At 38.2% G+C, this 23,487-nt stretch overlaps 1 protein-coding gene across 1 annotated transcript in view; it reads right to left on the bottom strand.

Annotated features, from left to right (window-relative positions):
• Nucleotides 1–23,487, bottom strand: part of LOC107598620 (dedicator of cytokinesis protein 10) — a 49,374-nt gene that overhangs the window by 4,009 nt on the left and 21,878 nt on the right. Inside the window, exons 23-47 of the mRNA XM_016290016.1 lie at nucleotides 22,876–22,994; nucleotides 22,718–22,787; nucleotides 21,896–22,009; nucleotides 21,739–21,810; nucleotides 20,983–21,129; nucleotides 20,697–20,780; nucleotides 18,992–19,088; nucleotides 18,831–18,863; nucleotides 16,936–17,114; nucleotides 16,706–16,822; nucleotides 14,877–14,994; nucleotides 14,619–14,740; nucleotides 14,345–14,459; nucleotides 14,163–14,229; nucleotides 14,007–14,054; nucleotides 10,583–10,684; nucleotides 9,558–9,667; nucleotides 9,156–9,271; nucleotides 8,147–8,284; nucleotides 5,493–5,675; nucleotides 2,773–2,883; nucleotides 1,976–2,191; nucleotides 916–973; nucleotides 679–735; nucleotides 190–288 (exon numbers count right to left, since the gene is read on the bottom strand). Coding sequence (XP_016145502.1) covers nucleotides 190–288; nucleotides 679–735; nucleotides 916–973; nucleotides 1,976–2,191; nucleotides 2,773–2,883; nucleotides 5,493–5,675; nucleotides 8,147–8,284; nucleotides 9,156–9,271; nucleotides 9,558–9,667; nucleotides 10,583–10,684; nucleotides 14,007–14,054; nucleotides 14,163–14,229; nucleotides 14,345–14,459; nucleotides 14,619–14,740; nucleotides 14,877–14,994; nucleotides 16,706–16,822; nucleotides 16,936–17,114; nucleotides 18,831–18,863; nucleotides 18,992–19,088; nucleotides 20,697–20,780; nucleotides 20,983–21,129; nucleotides 21,739–21,810; nucleotides 21,896–22,009; nucleotides 22,718–22,787; nucleotides 22,876–22,994 — 2,692 coding nt within the window. The remainder of the gene's footprint in view (nucleotides 1–189; nucleotides 289–678; nucleotides 736–915; nucleotides 974–1,975; nucleotides 2,192–2,772; nucleotides 2,884–5,492; nucleotides 5,676–8,146; nucleotides 8,285–9,155; nucleotides 9,272–9,557; nucleotides 9,668–10,582; nucleotides 10,685–14,006; nucleotides 14,055–14,162; nucleotides 14,230–14,344; nucleotides 14,460–14,618; nucleotides 14,741–14,876; nucleotides 14,995–16,705; nucleotides 16,823–16,935; nucleotides 17,115–18,830; nucleotides 18,864–18,991; nucleotides 19,089–20,696; nucleotides 20,781–20,982; nucleotides 21,130–21,738; nucleotides 21,811–21,895; nucleotides 22,010–22,717; nucleotides 22,788–22,875; nucleotides 22,995–23,487) is intronic.

A 23,487-nucleotide genomic window follows, 5' to 3' on the forward strand; every position in this document is an offset into this window, starting at 1 on the left:
CTATTAACACATTAATCTTCGTATTTTCGTAAAACAAGATAAAACAGTGAGTAAGAAAATGATTTTTGCAGTGTGAAGTCACCGACTGACTGGACACCAAGGATGCAAAGCTTAGCCTCTGGAAAAGGCCAAGTATGTAACTAAAATCTTCTACCTAGACATTTTAGGGGCAGGCAGAGGTGCACTCACTTTCTCCATCGTGGGGAGTTAGTAAGGGGCTAGAGTTAATTACACAGGCTCCCTCTTTGCTCACACTTGAGATCCGACCCTTCTCAGACTTCCAGTAACCTGTGATTGCAGAGTGGCATCAGGTTTAACACAGGTTTACTCGTAACCTAGGGCTGAGCAGTATGACGGGATGCACCGTGCAAGCGTCAGTCGGTGGAGATTTTGCTATAATGTTAATAATAATGAAGTGATATGAAGTAGCATTTATAAAAATCCACAGCCGTTAATTGAATTTTCAGTAAAAATAGCTACATTATGATATATACTGTTAACATTATATTCAATTAGCCATAATGTAATAATAATTTTGTTCACACTGCTCACCCCTATTTCAAACTTAGAGCGAAGGCAAGTGCTCCAGCCATGCGTCTACTGTAAATCATGTATCTACGCCAGCATGCACGCACAATCAGCTAGAATGCATCTAATGACAAGGCCACAAAAACTCACAGTATAAGGAATAAAGCAAGTGGCAGGAATGAGCATTTTTCATTATGAAGTGCAGCACTGAAAAAAACAACAAGAACTGAGCAGCAATGGTCAAACAGCACGTCAAACGAAAGCTCAATAGGAAGGCTATTTACGCAATGTTTGCAAAATAAAAATTGAGAGACTATCACATTGATGTTAGGCGCACATTGATAGCAGGGATTACTGAAATACTGATCGCCACAAGCAGGTGCTCACCTCTCCTCCGCAGAGACTCTGCTATGAGGGCTGAGATGTGGATATAGCACATGGCCGCCTGAAGTGGACAATGAAAAGTGTTTTCAAAATGTCATTTTTAATTAACAAAAGCACTAGTCTCTTTCAGACCAATTCAAATCTGAGGCACTGACATCTGCATGAATGAAGCTTTAAAGAAACAGTTGACCCAGTCTCAGCAATGAATGCTCTGCAGTGAATGGGTGCCGTCAGAATGAGAGTCCAAACAGCTGATAAAAGCATCACAATAATCCACAGCACTCCAGTCCATCAGTTAATGTCTTATGAAGCCAAAAGCTGCATGTTTGTAAGAAGCAAATCCATCATTAAGATGTTTTTAACTTCAAACCGTCGCTTCTGGCCAAAATACAAGTCCATAATTCATAATAACGTTCCCTTTAATGAAAAAGTCCATCTCATGTTGTCTCTCACATCAAATCAACCCACATATTTGTTTAGAGCTGTTTTGGCTTGTAAACGGTGTTTAATCTGTGCAGATTTCTCTCCTGATTCAGACCAGATGACCTTTTCACTGGAGGAAGCGTTATTATGTATCATGGACACAAATTTTAATTAAAATAAGTCTTAATAATGGATTTGTTTCTTACAAACACGCATCTTTTGGCTTCACAAGACATTAACTGATGGACTGGAGTGCTGTGGATTACTTGTGGATTATTGTGATGTTTTTATCAGCTCTCATTCTGACGGCACCCATTCACTGCAGAGCATCCATTGCTGAGACACTGATGCAATGCTACATTTCTCCAAACCTGATGAAGAAACAAACTCATCCTAATCTTGGATGGCCTGAGAGTGAGCACATTTTCAGCAAATTTTCATTTTTGATTGAACTGACCCTTAGCCCAAAGGAATAGTTCCCTCAAAAATGAAAATTCACACCCTCATGTTTTTAGGGACCGTTAGGGACCGACAATCATCATTCTCATTCATTGTATATAGTAAATTGTGTCTTCTTCTAGCATCTTGTTTTGTGTTACACAAGCTAATAAAAAGATCCTCTGGATGATGTAATTCGGACCTCAGACAGGTCTCCGTTCCTAACGTGGATCTTGGCCATGCTCTCTAGCCAGGTGCATCTGAGCTCAGGTGTGCTGGCGTAGGAGTTGGCGAGGCTGTACTGCAGGTCCACCAACATCTCCGGGTCCTTTTCATGCTCTTTCATTTGGGAGGTGGCCATCAGGACGGTGCGTATCCTCTTGGTCAGGTCCTTCACCTCAGCCGGGAGTGTTGTGTTCTGGAAGAAAGCAAAAGATCTGTTGTTTAACATTATGCTTTTGTAACGATACAGCACGAGGTTGTCTTTCATGACTAAAATGGTCCTGCACCGTTGCTCTCAAATCTTGTTTGCATGCATTTAACTATGGCTTCTTGAGGTGTTTTGCCACGTTTAATCTTCATTTACTTCAAAACAGGGACATTTCTAGCCATTCATCAGTTCAGGGGCACAGGACCCCGGAGCAAAAAAGTGTGCCCATACTTTGATATTGATATGGTGTTGGATATAAATGGATATAAATCATCTTTACGTGCAGGACTGAGTTGTTCATAAGATGCACATGCAATAAAGAGCTGGTTCGTTGTAAACGAATGATAGATGGCATTTTCTACATTGGCTTGCATATAATTCTTTTTGTTTTCTGTCTTATAAAATACTATTTCAGTGTGAGAAAGCGCTGCAAACGATCCAGTGAATGAATCAAACGGAATCGAAAACAATTTCAGCAGCTAAGTTCATATTTTGATTTTGTGGTTTGAAATCTCCCACTATTTTTGCAATAGCGCAGCCTTAAAGTGTTATCTTTGCTAAACTCTCACTTTAAGTGGCGCGTCTCCATTGGCGAAGTTGTTGATGATGGCCAGAGACTGCTGGAAGCGTGAACCACCGATACCTGCATCAGCGATCAGCTGACTTACAGCTTTAATCACCTGGAGGAGAAGAAGACAAGAATCCAAATCAGCTTCAATGTCTGTTTCTCACATTCAAACCTCAAACCAGCCAGTCATACACCTCCACATCTGGCACACAGATACAGGCTAACACTTTATTCTGATGGTCCACTTTAGACAGTCTACTGACTATAATAACTCTGCAAACTCATCATTAGAGTGCTTAATATCTGCTAACACTTTATTTTGATGGACAGTCTACTGACTATAAGTGACTTGGTAAGTACATATCAACTTATTCTACTAACTCTAACCCTAACCTAACAGTCTACTAATACACTAATGAAAGTTAGTTTACATGTAGTTATATGGCAGTGTTTTAGTGGCATGTAAAATAAAAAATCTAAAACTACGAGATTACAGTCATAATATTTTGATAATGTGAAACGCTTGAAGACGTGAAGTATTATTTCCAAGCATGTATACTGTCAATAAAACAGCTTGTGAATAGTCACATAACATTATTTACCTCAGAAAAAACAACAACAATATTATAACTTAAATGAATGCGTTGGAGCCCAGTTCAACCTTCAGAAGTTTTTATTGCTGTTTTTAATGTTAAATACAATGTGAAGAATGACAGGTTGGACGCCACAGATGTTTTTTGCAGAGTACTGTAGGTGGATTTTAACATTAATTAATTTTATTCACGCAATATACTTGTCACGCTGTATTATTCAAACTCTCACAGCAAGGGAGTACAAGATCCAAGGAAATTTTTAATGGACTGTACTCTGAAGATTTTTTTCTTGTAATTTTGGCTTTTTTCTCAAAATACAACTTTATTCTCAAAATATTACGACTTTAATCTCATAATTTTGACTCTATTCTCAAAACACAATGACTTCATTCTCAAAATACTGACTTTATTTAGAAAATATTGACTTTCTTCTTAAAATATTACAACTCCAATCTTGTATTGATAAGATTTTTTTCTTGTAATTTTGAATCTGCTAACACTTTATTTTGATGGACAGTCTACTGACTATAAGTGACTTGGTAAGTACATATCAACTTATTCTACTAACTCTAACCCTAACCTAACAGTCTACTAATACACTAATGAAAGTTAGTTTACATGTAGTTATATGGCAGTGTTTTAGTGGCATGTAAAATAAAAAATCTAAAACTACGAGATTACAGTCATAATATTTTGATAATGTGAAACGCTTGAAGACGTGAAGTATTATTTCCAAGCATGTATACTGTCAATAAAACAGCTTGTGAATAGTCACATAACATTATTTACCTCAGAAAAAACAACAACAATATTATAACTTAAATGAATGCGTTGGAGCCCAGTTCAACCTTCAGAAGTTTTTATTGCTGTTTTTAATGTTAAATACAATGTGAAGAATGACAGGTTGGACGCCACAGATGTTTTTTGCAGAGTACTGTAGGTGGATTTTAACATTAATTAATTTTATTCACGCAATATACTTGTCACGCTGTATTATTCAAACTCTCACAGCAAGGGAGTACAAGATCCAAGGAAATTTTTAATGAACTGTACTCTGAAGATTTTTTTCTTGTAATTTTGGCTTTTTTCTCAAAATACAACTTTATTCTCAAAATTACGACTTTAATCTCATAATTTTGACTCTATTCTCAAAACACAATGACTTCATTCTCAAGTACTGACTTTATTTAGAAAATATTGACTTTCTTCTTAAAATATTACAACTCCAATCTTGTATTGATAAGATTTTTTTCTTGTAATTTTGACTTTTTTCTCAAAATACAACTTTATTCTCAAAATATTATAACTTTAATCTCGTAAACTTATTTATTTATTTATATGTTGCACTAAAATGCTGTTGTAAATTACAAATGAATGAGAGTCAGTTGACAAGTAGCTGCAAAGTGACTTATAGTTAGTAGAATGTCTAATATTTAGAAAATATTGACTTTCTTCTTAAAATATTACAACTCCAATCTTGTATTGATAAGATTTTTTTCTTGTAATTTTGACTTTTTTCTCAAAATACAACTTTATTCTCAAAATATTACGACTTTAATCTCATAATTTTGACTCTATTCTCAAAACACAATGACTTCATTCTCAAAATACTGACTTTATTTAGAAAATATTGACTTTCTTCTTAAAATATTACAACTCCAATCTTGTATTGATAAGATTTTTTTCTTGTAATTTTGACTTTTTTCTCAAAATACAACTTTATTCTCAAAATATTACGACTTTAATCTCGTAATTTTGACTCTATTCTCAAAATACAATGACTTCATTCTCAAAATATTGACTTTATTTTGAAAATATTGACTATCCTTAAAATATTACAACTTCAATCTTGTATTGCTATTAATTTATTCTTGTAATTTTGACTTTATTCTCAAAATACAACTTTATTCTCAAAATATTATAACTTTAATCTCGTAAACTTATTTATTTATTTATTTATATGTTGCACTAAAATGCTGTTGTAAATTACAAATGAATGAGAGTCAGTTGACATGTAGCTGCAAAGTGACTTATAGTTAGTAGAATGTCTAAAGTGGACAATCGAAATAAAGCGTAACCCAAATACAGACACCCACACATCAGAAGAGCAGAATAACAGAAGACTGACCTGCAGGTGTGAGCGGACGATGCATTTGCTCTTTGTAAACTCAAAGTTCCTCCTCATGAGGAAGTAGAGCAGCGCGGCGGCTTCGGTCTGTGTGGAGCTGGAGCGATGGTTGCAGCACTTCAGGATCTCATAACACAGACTCCCACACAGATCCGCTTTACCCTGGAAAAACACGGACGGGAACTGAAGAGAAAGAGCGTGAGAGTCAGAGATCAGTGAGTTTAGTTTCAGTGTTGTTGCTTTTTAATGAACCCTCCAAAATGATTACGACTATATTAAAACTTTGCATGAAGATAAAAAAAAGGGATTGAGCACAATGGATTCAAGCCTAAAACGTTTGCCTACACAATGTGGTCACTTTTACATTCTGTACACAGGGTCCCAAATTTAGTTTTTGCCAGACCTGCCAATGTTAAATGGCCAAGATCATTCTTATAGGTTGTGAAACTGTATTTTGCATTCTAAAGCATATATTTTTGTCCTTATGAACAATAGGGTTATTTAGATGTTTTATGTGTGAATTTGAACAAGAGGAGATCATCATGACCATCAGATGTCATTGGCTCTGTAAAACTGCACCTGTCATAAAACATGAAATCAAACTGTAATTTTGTTCCTCTTATTTTTGGTGTGGTGGCTTAATTCAAGTAATGTTTCATTTATCTGTCTCCACAAAAAAATTCTGGAAAAAAAAAACGCTTTCAAGCATCCCAGTTAAACTTCCAGAGTTCCCCACTGAGGTAAAGTTGTTAGAATTGCACAATTTATGACTAATATGTTCTTTGGTAGGTTTTGGTCTACTAAAGGGGTTTAAATACACCGGGTAACACACCACAGGTGAACACAATAATTAAAAATTGAAATATAACTGCAAGCAGCAATTAAGTAATTAAAGCCATTTGAAAAAACCATGAATGCAACCACTAGTAATATGATTTAAAGATTTATCACTTTTGACCAATACGTGGCGCTATAATCAAATTGATGTGGTGTGTTCAGTGTGAGATGACAATGACACATTCAAAGTTTTGTGTTAATATGCCAAAGCTTTGCAGAGATACAGTCAACGGACAGGAAGTTTGACTGATTCATAATTGGTATTGATGTTCTCGGCATGATCCAAGGAATCTATTAAGACCAGTCCCATGATAACAGGCAAAAGTTCAGAAGTTATAAGCAAAAATAAGCATTTTTCATATCTCCCGACCACTAGGTGGCACTGCACCAAAACTGTGCAGGTAGCCTCAGGTCATAGTTATTATAAAACACACCAAGTTTGGTTTGAATACGCTAAAGCATTGCAGAGATATACCCTCATGTCCATTTTGGAGTACTCTTCATCAAATTTGTTTGAGCGTTTTTCGAGAACGTTTTGACTAATCAACTTGAATTCCATAAATTTTTGCCAACATGGTCTGAAGATGATCTGAGCCAATTTTGGTGAAAATCAGACAAACTGTCTAGAATGAGTTTGAAAACCACTAGGTGGCACTGCACCAAAACTGTGCAGGTAGCCTCAGGTCATAGTTATTATAAAACACATCAAGTTTGGTTTGAATACGCTAAAGCATTGCAGAGATATACCCTCATGTCCATTTTGGAGTACTCTTCATCAAATTTGATTGAGCGTTTTTCGAGAACGTTTTGACTAATCAACTTGAATTCCATAAATTTTTGCCAACATGGTCTGAAGATGATCTGAGCCAATTTTGGTGAAAATCAGACAAACTGTCTAGAATGAGTTTGAAAAAGTAGGTTTTTCGTATATTTGAAAATTTGAATTTTTTTTGTGTGAAAAATCTTGACCCATAGAAATGTAAATTTTGACATGCATTTGACAAGGCATGAGCCAAGGAATCAGAGGGAAAAAATTGCTTCTGAAATTTACGGTTCAAAAATTATTAGCATGAACACGAGTGAAACTTTGGACAAGCGGTGGCGCTAGAGAGTTTAAGTTAGAGACTCCAAACTTGCGATGATTAATGTTGAGACTGTCCTCTATCTGTGTGCCAAATCTCATAACTTTCCCACAAGCGGTTCTATGGGCTGCCATAGACTCCTGAACAGAACGCACCTTCAGTGCTTAGCTCCTAGAAATCAGAAAATGGGTGAATTCCATAGTTTCACTGCGAAAAGGGGATGGTTGTTCCATATTAAAGTCTGTGTAAAGCAATATTAAATATGTGTTCTGAGTTTGTCACACCACAGAAAAATGTGTTATTAACCACCCAGCCAAATTTGAATGATAAAAAAACCCGGCAAGTAAATAAAATAAGGTATCAAAATCTTGAAAAGATAAGCAGTATTCTCTGCTCTCAAACGCTGGGGGCGTGTCTGCTGTCGGTGCTGAAACCACGCCCACTCGCGGGGAAGCTGGTTTTCCCGCGGAATTGGGCTAATTTAACACTGTTGTTGTTTTTCATGTCCGCGGGTTGAAGCGACTCCAATAACATGATATATATCCCCTGAAATGTGAATTTTAGCAGGGGAACCCTACCAAAAAACTTGAATTTTACCCCCCAGAATGTGATTTTTAAATGGGGACCCCCCCCCGAAACGCGATTGGGCGGGTTTTCTTGTGAAAACCTGGCACCCCTGCTGCCACTGTTGGGAAGAACGACGATTTGAACATTTATGAAGAGAGAGAGTGAAACCTTGTGAATGAAGAGGCGCAGGGCGGTGAAGACGTGTCTGAGGGTGCTGGTGGACTGGCTGATCTGGAAGAACAGCAGGTACGTGTCAAACACTTTTTTCATCAGAGAGTTTTGCCCTTCATCGTGCTGCAACCGTTTCTGCAGTAGAAGAGAAGACAGCAGGAGTTAGTCATCTTAAAGAAAACACACCACGTGTCCACTAGATGACAACATTACCTCCTTACAATCAGAATGAATTGAACAGATACAGACAGATTGTGAATACTGCAGTGATTTTTGGCCAGTAGCATACTTTTCTATTTTTTTCTCAAATAGGACAGTGTTCGGTCATTTTAATAGCATAATTGATTGATATCTAAATTGATGTTAAACTTAAGTTAATGTTGGCATATGTAGTTTAACATAATCTTGTGAAGCGTTTTTGTTTAGAGATATTACTCATATCTGAAATACTTTTGTCCACCCAATCAAAGTCAGTGCTAAATAAATAATCTTTAAAATAAGTTTGAATAACAATTTAATTGTGCACACTTCAGGTACAATTAAAGTATTTTTGTACTTAAATTTGTATGTATTTCTTATATGATGGTTACATAACCTTACAATCAAATTGTAGAAAATGTTTTAAACATTTTTGTTTCAAAAATTTACAAAACCAACATTCATAGATTTCTAAAGTGTTTAAAACAATTTTTTTTAAAAGATGTTCTCCTTTTTATTATCTCAGACACCACACCCTGCCTTGTCATTGATCCATATGAAAATATCTACATATACTTTAATATAAATTATCCTAGTGTTCATGTTTGTGCATGTAAGATATTAAATATTGCAACAGACTACAAAAATACTTTTTAAAGATTTTTAAGATATATCATCAAGCACTAATCCCAATTCATATACTTCTAGTAAATATGAAGTAAGTATGTATTCTCTTGTGTGGTATAATATTATGTTCAGAGTGTACACTGGGATATATTTCCACATCATATATCTGTATCAATATTACCTTGTGATGATGAACAAACAGATCCAGAATATCCAACACAGTCAGAGCGACTTCAGTAGAAAGATTGGCTTCAATATCTGTGGGGCTGACGTTTTCTCCTTCAGATGCATTTCCATCTAACACGCACACGCACACACACACACACACACAGACACACACACAGACACAGACAGACACGCACACACACACAGACACACGCGCACGCACACACGCACGCACACACACACACACACAGACACACACACACAGACACACACAAACACACACACACACACACACACACACACACAATAAAGTTATGATACACATATTTTGATTAAATTCAGTGATTGTAATTGTGCTGTATGTATCTAAAACACACATCGCAGGTTTTCCCAGGTGGTTGTGGTGAGTGTGTGTTACCTGTCTCCATCATGTGCAGCAGTTTGGGGTTGGTGAGGGCGTTCTTCCCCCTGATGATGGGCATGGTCTGTGAGCGGGCGTGTCTGTGCCCGTCCTGAGCAGAGAGCATCCTGGGAACAGCAGCGGTTTCATCGGTTAGCAATAACATAATCCAGAGAGGTCATGACAATAACAGAGAAAACTATTCAATTCAGTCCCCCTCTTATATCTCCACTTTCTTGACCGTTTGAAGAGCTGCAGAAAGCCTGTAGGTGAATGAGACGGGCTTGCTGGATACAGACATTAATGGTTCCCACACTATGGATGTAACATGATGAACTATGATTTTTACACAAGACAGACCCACTTTATAAGAAGAGTATTTAAGTACTATGTACTAATATTTAAATTAATCACTTGATACAATGCACTCACTGTGTACATACATATTTTTACATTGCACTTACATTTTAAAATACCTGCATGAAATAAATTTCTGTAGTTATTACACTATTATTACACGTTGACCCTACTTCTACCCCTTAATCCAGTTTTAAACCTAACTAGACCCCTAAACCTGTCCCTAACCTCGATAGCAGCGAAAGTGTTCTGCAAGACAACATGAACACAATAAGTACACTGTACCAGACAATTAATGTGTTACATAACATAGCAGTTAAACACACCTGATATAAAGTGGGACAAATGCTTTGTGCGTGTGTGAGTGTGTTTTAGAACGTTATACTTGGGGTTAAAAATCATTTAGCTAAGAAATGCATTTATTGCAATAATTAATTCTATGCACTTCACATTTAGTGTCACACTCTTAGAAATAAAGCTTCTAAAAGGGGGTTTTCACAGCCACAGAAGAATCATTTTGGGTTCATGTGAACATTTAAATACCATTTTCCAGTGAAAAGACCCTTTTGTGCAATGCAAAGGTTCCACTGATATTTGGGGTTCTTCACGGAACCGCAGACGCCGATATAGAAGCTTTATTTTTAAGGCATTTTTGGGAGCTCTGTGTAGACCTGTTAGGTGTTTACCATTGGGGTAGGAGCCCTGAAGACTGGCAAGACACGTTAGACCCCTTCAGGGTGCCATTGTTCTGTGTGGCCTGAGCCAGCTTAATGGCGGCCGCTAGCTTCCTGCGCACACAACAAGCCAATTAGAGCAGGGTTAACGCCAACCTTCATCCTCACAGCCATTACAGACAGGAAAATGAAAGCCAAGCTTCTAGGGGAGTTTTTCAGAGCAGGACAAGTATCGTGATACTAAATGTCAGATGTTAGATGCTGGTGGTGTCATCTTTAGAGGTTGTTATGTATGGAAGGCAGACAGAGGAAAACATGAAAGTGGGAACAGAGAGCGTGATGAGGGAGAGATGAAAGATTAAACACGTATCCGAATACAAAGACAACACACGGTGTGGGAATAAAACAGGCATGACACTACAGGCTGCTAGTTAGTCATATGCTACAGCAGTCATTATATAGTACTTTCAGCACTATATACTAGTATAGAGTACTCCAGTTTTTGTTCCTTCAGGCACCTGAGCAAAAATATTCCTTATACTAGACCTGTCCAGCAAACACACAAAAACCAGTTACATCATGCATTTGCAATCTGTTACTGACTGCACTGTGAATTAGTGATGGGTGCTCTCGAAGATCTGCTTCGTGAAGCTTCAACGAATCATTATGTTTCAACCAGTGGTTCAGAGCACATATCAAACTGCCAAAGTCGTGTGATTTCAGTAAACGAGGCTTTGTTACATCATAACTGTTGTCGAAATGTTTAGACCATGTGAATCAGTGGTTTTTAGCTGATCTCAGATCAGTTGTATACATTTGTAGACACTGTTGATCATAAGTTTGCATAATAAAAATGAGCATGAGTCTCTTATTAGCCAAGCCCTCCATAAAACAAACGAAACAAGCCCTGCACATTAATAAAGTACAGTAGCACATATCATACAGAAACTTCATATTTAATGGTATTTGGTGATTTGTCAATTGCATTTCATAGACTTCACTTTCAATAAAGCATTTGCAATTGGTTTGTAAAAGATGTTTTTATGCATGTTTTTGTTGCATTTACACATTCTATCCCCAGCATGTGGCGTTTTGAGCACTTCAGAACAGCGAATCATTTTGCAAAGCCATTGGTTCAATCGATTTAAAGTTTCAAAAAAGTGTGTTTCTCCCATCAGTACTGTGAATCAAGCAAGTTAAATCCATTTTGCTTCAGTCACATTACAGGATTGAATGGGATGACATCTCACACTGTATTTCTATATTTCTGCTGTATTTCTTGATATTAGCTTTCAGAATAAAAGTAAGTATGTTTGAGAACTCATCTAGGAATACAGGGTCCTTAAAATCACACACTAATCACAACGAAAGTGATGCAAAACATTAAAGGGGTCATATGATGCTGGTAAAAAGAACATTATTTGGTGTATTTGGTGTAATGCAATGTGTTTTTGTATTTTAAGGTTAAAAAAACACATAATTTTCCACATACTGTACATTATTGTTTCTCCTCTATGCCTTTCTGAAACGCGTCGATTTTTACAAAGCTCATCGGTCTGAAAAGCGAGGTGTGCTCTGATTGGCCAGCTATCCAGTGTGTTGTGATTGGCCGAATACCTCAAGCGTGAGACGGAAATGTTACGCCCCTCACCATACTGTGATGCCCTGTCCGGCCGGAGCGACGAGACAAAAACATTAAAACCCATTACAAACGAGGCATTTGTTGCATCCAGTGGGGACATAATTACTGATTATAATGACTTATACTGTCTTTTTACGCGTTGCATCGTGCCGCTTAAACAAAACCATGTCTGCATTTGGGATCGGAGGAACGACAAACAACAAGCGCTACTCTACACTGCTCAAAACTCGCGTTTGAATCATCAGTGGCAAATTCTTTAAATATAAAAAAAACATACTTACAGGCTGTGAGTCAGAAGCGCCAGACTGTCCTTGCAAAGTTGGAACTGCCCAACTTTACAGAAACAGCCTTTGTGCCACAGATGCATTGTAGGCTAACGTTACTTTACCAGGATCAGGAAACAGTCCTCCATAAAATGTGCTGCACACATCGGAATATTTGGGTTGAAGTGTTCTGGAACAGTGTTGTAATACAACTTAACCACTGATTTCTAGTCGTGTTCTCTTTTGGAAGACCAAACAAAGTATTTTCGCTTTCACAATGAAACACACAGCATCTTCACGACATGGCGGGATTGAGTGAGTGGAGGCTGAGGGCTTGAGAACGGTGCGGCCGGCGGATTCGACGAAGGAGCATCCGGCGGGCTTGCGGCAACCACATGTGACGACCCCGGGCTGGACTCCGCTTCGTCCACGGTGAAAGCTGATCCACAGCGAAGTTGATGTATTTTCTCAGCGACCAGCATGGATCAGATCTAGGCAGGTTATCTAGCGGATGTCGTCCTCTTTTGGCAGGCCAAACACAGCATCTTCACGACATGGCGGCGGCGGCAGCAACAATACTACAGCGAGAATCAAAGTTACGCCTTCTTTCTTTGCATGAACATTTGGGCGGCGTTATGCAAATCTTCCCACATCGTGATGTAGACATGTGGGGGCGTGTTTAAATGAGGCGTTTTAGGAGGGCGTGGACAAGTCTTAACTTTTATAAAGAATATCTCTTTGGGTTTGAGACTTTAGTCTTTGCAACTTCAGGGATCTTATCTATGCACGAACAGCTTGTAACACTCCAAAGAGAAAGGACAATTTGAAATTGCATCATATGACCCCTTTAAGGGAAAAGATCACATATAGCCACGGTTCAGTAGAGAATACCAAATTCAAAATTTTGTATTCAAATAAAATTTGATATTTTCATGATTTTGAAAAGCTTAAAACAAATATTATGACAAAATGAATCAGAATTATTTAAGACATTGCGTACTAAGTACAGTATTATATAATCAAGTCAGCAAGTTTGTGACTGATCATGTTATGCTGGGATAAAAGCAGTTTTGTAGTTTAAATATACCATTTATTATTTAGAAAACAAAAACAAGCTAAAGAGAGTGGCTTTTTCAGAAATGAAATTTGACATTTATTGCCAAAGCAGGAATGTCCTATAACTTTCAGGCTTGATTTAATGAACCCAGTGTAATTGAAAACACTGGCTTGTCAAAGTCAATGCAGAGCCTGGCAAAAACTCCCCAGAACCATCAGAACCAATTCTTTCATTTGACTAAATTACACATAATGCATTATAATTTGATTCTCTGAGAGATGTTTATTTCAGAGCACTGGAATTCAATGAAAGTGAGTATTTTCTAACATTCCTTCTCTCTCTCTCTCCCTCTTTCGAGCACATATATACAATCAGGGACAGAAAGAAGAGAAAAGAAAAGAAATGGTGACCCTTACATTCATCCAGACGTATCGGAGCACACATAAAACACAGCTAACTGAGGGGAGATCTTACCTGGCAATGTGACGCTTTCCAAGGAACCGGAAGTGTTGGAGACATAGTCTGTTCAAAAGAGAAATACGCAAAATAATGAAAACACACAAGGATTTGATTCCGTTTCTTTCTCTTTTCTTCCTCCATTTATTAGTCTTTATGAAAAGAGTGACTCACTCCAGGATATTGAAGAAATCACTGATCTCCTGGTGAATGGCTCGATGCCAGTATGAAACCAGCACCTCTGCAACACGGAGAGCACATTATCCTCACAACAGTGTATCATATGTTACAGGCCATGAGATTTGAAAATGTGCAATAAACATCTTCTGTCAAGGTTCGGTGATTTAAAGTCTCACCCTCTGAAATGGTCTTCATGATGTGAAGGAAACATATGAGCAGACTTCTGGTCTCTGCTTGATCCAGTTTGTCAAAGCGTGCACCAAACCCAATGAGAGACTGCGGCCTGGCAAACTGAGTACAGTAATCAGAATTATTCTCTTGGTATATGAGAAAAAAACATGCATTCATTCTGTTTGTCTGTTATCTTTTGTTCTGAGTTTCTGTTTTTGTTCACGTGTTATTATGTTGGCTCTATCTGTCTGGCTGTCAGTCAAAAATTCACGTACTTACCTTTTCACATCCATCAATCTTCTCACTGATGCGGTCACTGTTGCTGGGGTTCGACTCGATGCTGATGAGAGAGCCTCTGGAGTCTGCATTGTTAGCGGTTGATACGGCCAATGACGAAAAGGCTGGGGAAAAGCAAACCAGCATAAAAGCAGTCGTTGTGATATATTCCAAATCTTCTGAAAGCATGATAGATTTGTGTGAGGAATAGACTATGAATAGCAGTCTATGAAACACATCCGCACACCAACACCTCTATACCTGTAATGGAGTTGAGCACTTCCTTGGAGAAGGACGCATCCATCGAGTTCCCATGGCGTAAAACATGGGTCACCTGACCTGCTAAACCTACTCCGACACTGACATCATCTCTGGAACCCTGTGAAGGAAATCTTATTATTTATTGCATGGAATGGGAGAGAAGTTGATGCAATTTCAGTCTAAAATAACGGGGAAGTGTTCTTTTAAATCTTGGGGTTGTGAAAATGCAGATACATTTTGAATTTTGGATATGGATTTGTGTGCATTGTTTCCCCCCAAAGTAGCTTTAATGAGCAAAGTTTATAAAGTATCCTGTTTGATCACACATTTCTTAATATCCTGACTATGTAAGTGTTTGTGTCGAAGGCTGTTGAAACAGATTCCTGCTCCTTTCCTCACTGTTATCCAGCACTACTCACCCCCCAACACAGAATGTAGCTCTCTTTCCAGAGACCTCGGCATTAGTGCGCATTCTCAGTAAATAATTTTCTACTTTGGATTAGATCTTGTATTGCTGATGTCATGTAATGCTACATTTCTCTAAATCTGTTCTGTACATGTGCAAGTACAAGCTTGAAAACATGCACAAGCCTCAGTAACAACCAACATCAGCTTTTTAAGGCAATCCTTGATCAATACCACAACATCTTTGCAGCTCTGGGACAAAGAATGTGGGCAGATGGGGTTGATGCAGAGCACAGTAGACAGAGGTGATGCACAACCTATCCGTCTGTATCCTCACTGCAAGACCCTTGTCAAACAACAAGCTGTGGAGCAAAAAGTCTAGGAAATGGCAGAGACGACTCGAATAGTTGAGATCCAGTGGTCCTAGTTTGGAAAAAGGACTCTTTCTGGAGGTTTTGTGTGCAATTCCATTGCTATGATGATCCCTGGACCAAACCGCTGGCTCCTGATGGTTAAGGTCCCTTGACTTCCAAAGCAGGTACTGGCAGATGGAGCTGACACCCGAGGCCAGACCAAAGAAACCAGGGGCTCTGGCAGTGACCATTGGTCTGCTGGTTAATGTAATGGACTTTAAAGTGTCTCTGCACGTCTTCTACCAGACCATATGTCATGCTAGACTACACCATCACCCAAAGAAGTTCAGGAAACAATGTTCCTTGGACATGTGACTGGGACAGTGGCAACTGACCCTGAGACGAATGCAACGATGAAGGGTTGACTGGTGCCTCGTACCGTTTCCGAAATACACAGCTTCCGGGTTTGGCCTCATATTACATGCATTTAATATGGGATTTTGCTTCCATCACTAGTGATCTTCATCACACTGGCACTCCCGTCCAGTGACTATGAACAGTGTTTGGGTTGGCAGTAATTCAAGCACTACTTTCAATAAGGAAGTGCAGTTATTCTCTCTCAATGTCTTTTTATGTTGGTAGAATACTGGGCCCAAGTGCCGCTCTTACACCCCTTCCTTTAATAGTTAAGAAGGACGCTGGGATAAAATTAAAAAATATATTATTCAAAGTAATGCTGGTGGTTTCAGAATTTGTTGTGGGTATATGGCGTGGCCTGGATGAGTGTGAGACTCCCTGTCTGAAACTTTGATCCAGTTTGCTTTGCATTCAGTGAGGAAGGGCCTTTACATTGCTCTCAGGAATACTTGATTCTAACTGAACAATTGCAGAATTGTGAGGTCAAATATGTTTACAATCTAAATTAAAATGACCAATAACGTATAGTAATGAAGTATTTAACATCCCTGTTGAAATTCCGGTTCCTGTTCAACTGATGTGAGTTCTTGACAAAAACATAAGAACAATGCTGTCTCACTTCATTTGATAAACGAGCATCCTGAGCATGTTTACCTGGTTGCTGGCCGTCAGGCAGATTGGAAACAGATCTCTGAGGAAGAAGCGAGGCATGTTGTCAAGGATCAGACCATAAAGAGGCAGGTACAGAGAGGCTATCCGTGCCTGTTTCTCCTACACACACACACACACACACAATACAGTTAAAATCAGTTTACAATTCACAGACATAAATGGTGAACAACAAGTATATATTTTGTTTAATTGCTATCATTGTCCAAATTCACCTTTATGGCATAACGGGAGTCCAATGAATGTTTAGCCATGAGGTTCTTCAGGCAGGCCAGGGCGAGGTGTCTCAGGGCTTGCTCGTCTTGCAAAGCGAGCCCCAGCTCTCTCAACAGCAGTCCTGTGAGAAAATGTTTCCTGCAGAACTCTTCCGTCAAACTATACTCCAGAAAGTCCACTGAGAGGTAAGAAAGAGAAAGAAACCACATAACTGTTGATGACGGCCCCCTTCTTGATACTCGAGTACACACTATAAGTGTAATCTACAATAAATTGGTATAAGGTAAATTGAGTATTTTGGGGAACTTCTGCTTTTACTTCTTTAAATTTTAAAGCTGTGAGAAAATGTTTCCTGCAGAACTCTTCCGTCAAACTATACTCCGGAAAGTCCACTGAGAGGTAAGAAAGAGAAAGAAACCACATAACTGTTGATGACGGCCCCCTTCTTGATACTCGAGAACACACTATAAGTGTAATCTACAATAAGTTGGTATAAGGTAAATTGAGTATTTTGGGGAACTTCTGCTTTTACTTCTTTAAATTTGAAGGATATCTTAATTTTTCATTCACTAAAGGTTAGCCATGGAGCATAAGTTACTATGGTGATGGACACTGGTTAAAGCTAACCAACTTTCTTCCTGCTTTAAAACTCAGGGTTGGTGCAAACTAGGGATGGGCGAGACTAGTGGACCAAACTGAACTGCAGCTGCTAGTCAACATTGGAAATACTAGTCGACTAGTCGAAATGTTGAAATTGTAATGTTTTACATTTTTAAAATAATACTTTTTTTTTGGAAAAGTGAATATCTGAAGTGAAAACCTCAGGCATTGCACGCATGCGTTTTCTTCACTGAATGTCCACTTGGAAGACAAGTGAGGTGTGGGAGCGTATGATTTACTGGTTTAAAGCGGGAAACATTATGAATGAAAGGGAATTGACTTTCTTCAGAAAAGTGTTTCATGTTATCACCATATAATGCCTAATAAAATAGTGTTTATCAGTACAGCGCTGCTTTGTTTACAGCTGTATTTCTGCTTGTCCAAAAGCGCCACCTACTGACAGAGAGTGAATTTGCATTTACATTCATCCATAATTTTTGCAAATTTTAGCCATTTGATGGTAAACAAGATCAATTCAGATAATAAGATATCTAGGATTATTTGACACTTTGATTCATAGTTCAAGTATTTCAAATGGATCGCATATAAACAACTTTCTTGACTGTATTCTAATGGTTTCTTATTTTTATACTAGTTGACAAGTCATTCACAAAATTTTCATTTAAACAGCAGTGAAATTAGTCGTAGCGCACATCCCTAGTGCAAACTAATATAAAAATGACCCTGCTAGCCACCTAAACTGGCCTTGCGGTACAGGGACCAGGTGGTTTGGAGGCAGCATCATGCAAATGCAACCAAAATTTCAGCAACTAATACCATTCTAGAAATGCTCTATTCAAAGTGTGACAATGCATTTATTTTGTGAGTGAACATGTTCGATAATAGGGGGTTTACGGAGATAAAATAAGTATTGATTTGTCAGGTAATCTAATCATGGCACTACAGTGGCTACTGGATTATGACTGTACTATAAATGAATAGTTCACCCAAAATTGAAACTGCAGAATGTTTCTGTTTCTTTGTTCTTATGTTTCTGTTGACTTTCAAAGAAAGTCAACTGGGTTTAAATGTTAAGCTGAAGAAAGGATACAAAGTTAGTCTAAAATGTATCCATACAACTCCAGTGGTTTAATCCAAGTCCAAGCATTTACTTATAGGATATGCAGAAAATTGGCATGAATGCATATGCTATCCACTAAGCCACAGCTTTGAGGAACTGGTCAAACTTTTACAAATAAGAAAGAAAAGTTCAATAAAAACACTTAATAGTTACCCGGAGCACTTTGGGTTTCCGGTGATGCCTTGTCTGACAGAGAGAAATGAGACAGAGAGAATATCAGTGGCGGGGTCTACTGGATGCTAATAGGACTAAGACGTAAGCATGAAGTTACGTGCATGAGACACACAGAGGTGGAGTTTGTGGTGCTCTCTGACCTGTGATTCGTGCAGACGGGATGGGAAGACTCAGAGGGAAATAGTGCTCATAGTTACACACTTCCCTAATGAACTCAAACTTCAGCTCACACAGCGTCTGGAAAAATAACATTTGCACCCAAGACACGTTGTGCACACAGAAAGCGGTTCTTTAGTGATCATCTTGGCAACAGCGAGCTTCATGAACAGACGTGGTCAATGAATTAAACAGCCGGACAAAAACACACAGAAATGATACATAAATAGATGTCAGTCATTACATAGCAAAAGTTCTTCATAACTAGGATCTTTTAATGTGTGGTGTCCTTGTTTTAAGGCTAAAGCCGTAATCACACTAGACTTTGAGCAAGTAAAATATCTTCTTACACTGGAACAAACAGCTCACGCTCTAGGAATTTTGTTTCCACAAACCTGTAGCTTTAAAGCAGGGGTGGGGAGGGCCACTCTCCTGGAGTGATCCTGGAGGGCCACTCAGAGTTTAGTTCCAACCCTGAAAAACCCTAGAAAAAAAAAACCTAAATGCATCCCAAAAACCTTGATTAGCTGGTTCAGGTGTTTTTGATTAGGGTTGGAGCTAAACTCTGCAGGGACACCGGCCTTCCAGGATCAATGTTCCCCACCCCTGCTTTAAAGAGATGTGTAGGTGTAGGTGACTGTATTTCTTCAGTAGAACAGTAATGAAGACTTTTAGCTGAAACCGTGCTCCTTAGTGATCCATAAAATGCAAGTCAGTGGCTGCCAGTTTTTTAGAATAAAAAAGCTTATCAGGAAATGCTAAATTAATAGCCGTGCCTCCTGATGATATATTGAGGTCTTATGAAGCGAAACGATCAGTCTGAGCAAGAACCTATTATTTACAATCCAGAGCTTCAAGCAAACAGTCCAGAGTGATGTCCAGTTTGTGAATGAATCGTTCTTTGAACAGATTCTTTTTAGTGAACTGGATGAACCTGTTAATTCACTTTATATGCTTTAGACATGTAAAACATTCACATTCACATCATTATTGGTGCTTTATTACTATAATTGCATATACATTTTGTCATTGCATGATTACATTAACTGGTGAATCAATTATTTAAACCAATCCATTGAAACAAACCTGTCCGGAAGAATCAGTTCGTGGAAAATAATCGGATTTTTCTGTTTGCCTGAGGCTGTGGATTACAGGTAATAATGCTGTAAATAATGTTCAGTTGCACTTCATAAGACCTCAATATATATCATCAGGAGCCACGGGTATTAATATTGGGTTGCCTGTACAGTATATGCTTTTTTTGACTCTCAAAGTGACGGCAGCTGTTGACTTGCATTTTATGAATCACCAAGGAACCGCGGTTTCAGCTAAAAATCTTCTTTACTGTTCTGCTGAAGAAAAAGAGTCACCTACATCTTGGGTGGCCTGAGGGTGAGCAAATTAACAGCAAATTACCCGCGACTTTTCATTTTTGTGTCGACTGTTTGTGTTGTTTGTATTGAGCCAAGAGTTGAATCTGTCATGTTCAGATCCTCTACTGGTCACACATCCTCTTGTCGTACAAATTCGCTGGTCAGTGTTCACCAAACTTTTATACACAACTAGATGCAAGACTTCTTGATGAGTTTGCGTTTCTGGTCTTCTGCGTCCATTTGAATAGAAATCAAAGCACAAAGTCTAGTGTTACCACAGCTGAAGACATAAAGAAGAGTGAGGACGTTCAGGTACCTTATTGTCACTGGCTGTGATCATGTTTATGTAGTTACTGATCAGTTTGAAGGTGAAACCTCTGTCCATGAATGTGAAGCACCGCTGAGGATGAGAAATACATATATTTCAATTAAAATTTAAAGGGACACTGTCCAATTTCAAATGCATATACTGTACAAAATAAATGAACCTATTGATGTAGTTGAACATTTTCTGCATTTAATTTACTTCATTTGAATCTTTGTCGTGCACACATTTAAAAGTGAAATTTTCATAATGATCTCAGCAGTGTGTTGTTCCTGACCTTCACAAAGGCCGCTATGGCCATATTAGCGCTGCGTGTCTCCTCTGCCAGCTCTTTATTCTTCCAGAAGATGTGATCGGACATCGTCATGATCAGGGTCTCCAATCGACTCTGGAAAGATCCAGGAAATCGCTGCGGTCGAGGAAGCTGAGCAAACGCATTATTCATACATTACTTATTAAACACAAGACACAGCCTGCTGTGTTGCAAGCACCCAGGAAGCTTAAGACGTCTGCTTTCTGAAACATCTCTTATTTATTCAGATTTGTTGGTGTTATGGCGAACATGTTTAAAGGTAGATCACAGCTGTACTTAAAATTGTCAAGTGTAATTTTACATTTATGTCAAAAGTTTAAGTAAAATCAAACCAAGAGTTCTGAATACGGTCACACTTTAGTTTGCGGACCAGTTCTCACTATTAACTAAGTATTAACTACGACTTTTGCCTCGATAAACTACTAATTTGTTAATTTAATAGTTGATAAGGTAGTTGTTAAGTTTAGGTATTGGGTAGAATTAAGAGATCTAGAATATGATCATGCAGAATAAGGCATTTATATGTGCTTTATATAATAAACAGCCAATATGCTAGTAATATGCATGCTATTAAGCAACTAGTAAATAGTGAGAACTGGTCTTCAAACTATAGCGTCACACTGATTATAAGTCATTATTTTAGGTTTACTGGCCACTGTTAAAATATAATAGGAGTCGATGATTTAAGCCTGAGTTCACGTCTGTTGGCTCAATATTTACCGTAAGCTTATTTGAGTCCAGCAGATGCTGCGCCATCGACTTCACTATGATCTCGAGAAAGAACCACGAGAACTGCAGGGAACCAAACAGATATCAGTCGACAGGCTTTAAAATGGTCCGTCACGTCTGTAAGAGAGAGATGCTCATGTGAGCTCACCTTCAGGATACTGCGTATGACTGACTGGTCGTTGCTCTTCAGGTCAGAGGTCATGCCCTTGGCCAACTCTTCGTGAACCGTTCTGAAGCCACACGCTTCAGTCTTAAAGACAAACTGGTTAAACAAAAGAGAAACACAAATGTGTCCCATGCTCTCGTTCACACACATAATGAATGACACGTTTCTACAAGAACTCCGCACCAAACTAGAGTTTGTCGACCTTTTCTTTAGTCATAGGTTTGGTTATATAAAATAAACAAAAATATGCCTCCTTGTAAATCTCGTTTAGAAAGGTTTATGTAGGGGATAATGTACAGTGTACAAGCTCTTTACAGTACAGTGTAATCACCGTATGCATCACTTCGGGGAACAACGGCCTTCAAACAGTAGGAATTGCTGTATATGGTGGACTTAATCATCTTTTTTATAGCATGACCAACATCCTTCAGTTTCACAGATTGACTATCAAATATTTACATGCTGAATGCTGCAACAGGCCAGATCTTTCATACACTTAATAAAACAGCCAAAACATATGTGCAGCTCTTTTTTTGCCAGTATAAAAATAAAAACATTTTAAAGTGTGTTTAAAAGAGATTTGATTTTACATTTAAGACTCAAAATCTTCAAGCTGCGGAAATCTGGCTTCAACCATACATGGATACTGCGGTCATGTGTGTGTTTTTTGAACATGCCCACACATCTACACCTATGCTTGCTTATTAGACAAGTTCAGTGTCTCGATCTAGCCATCGGCAGTAACTGAGACATGCTTGAGTGAAATGATACACTGCACTCATAAGCTTGAGCCATATAATGTACCTTTATGTAAGAGTGCAAACAGTGGCCCAGCTTCTCCTCGTGGCACTTAGCTAAGATGTGGACCAGGACCCTGATGAAAAAGAGGTTGAAATGAGAATCAAATCTGAAAGCAGTGTTGATTGACTGCATTCAGAAGAGCGAGTGCTGGGGTTGTGTACCTGGTGGTGCTGGCGGTCACTTCGTCAGTGTCGTTTTGGGTGAGCACTTTGAAGAGCTGGTTGAAGATAACAGGAAGGAAGCGAATTATGACATGAATCCTCTCCATACTCAGGAGGCCCTGAAAGGGGAAAAAAAAACATTGAGTTGAAATAAAATGGACTGAATATTCACCTGAAAATGTTACATTTTCACAGACATATAGGATGCATATTAGTTAAACAATACGTACACCTAATTTGAAACTTTAGAAATGTGTATTCCGATTTCACTTCAGAAAATTCAAAAATCTAGTTTAAATACAGCGTCTTCTAAATTGGATTGAAAAGGTTTAGAACAGTTTGCAATAATACTCATTCATAATGGAAACGATATTCATTCATCAATAATGAATAAAAAAATATTAGAGGAAACCAATCTATCTGCTCATCATGGGCTGAAGTGAATGGCTCTGGTCGAATACATACTGTACGAAATGTGATAATCATTCTTAGATTGACAAATATTATTACATTAGAGTGTACAGTGTGCTGTAATGCAGTTATATATATATATATATATATATATATATATATATATATATATATATATATATATATATATATATATATGTG

This window comes from Sinocyclocheilus grahami, unplaced genomic scaffold, assembly GCF_001515645.1.
Source record: "Sinocyclocheilus grahami isolate Dianchi unplaced genomic scaffold, SAMN03320097.WGS_v1.1 scaffold253.1, whole genome shotgun sequence".
NCBI lineage: Eukaryota > Metazoa > Chordata > Actinopteri > Cypriniformes > Cyprinidae > Sinocyclocheilus > Sinocyclocheilus grahami.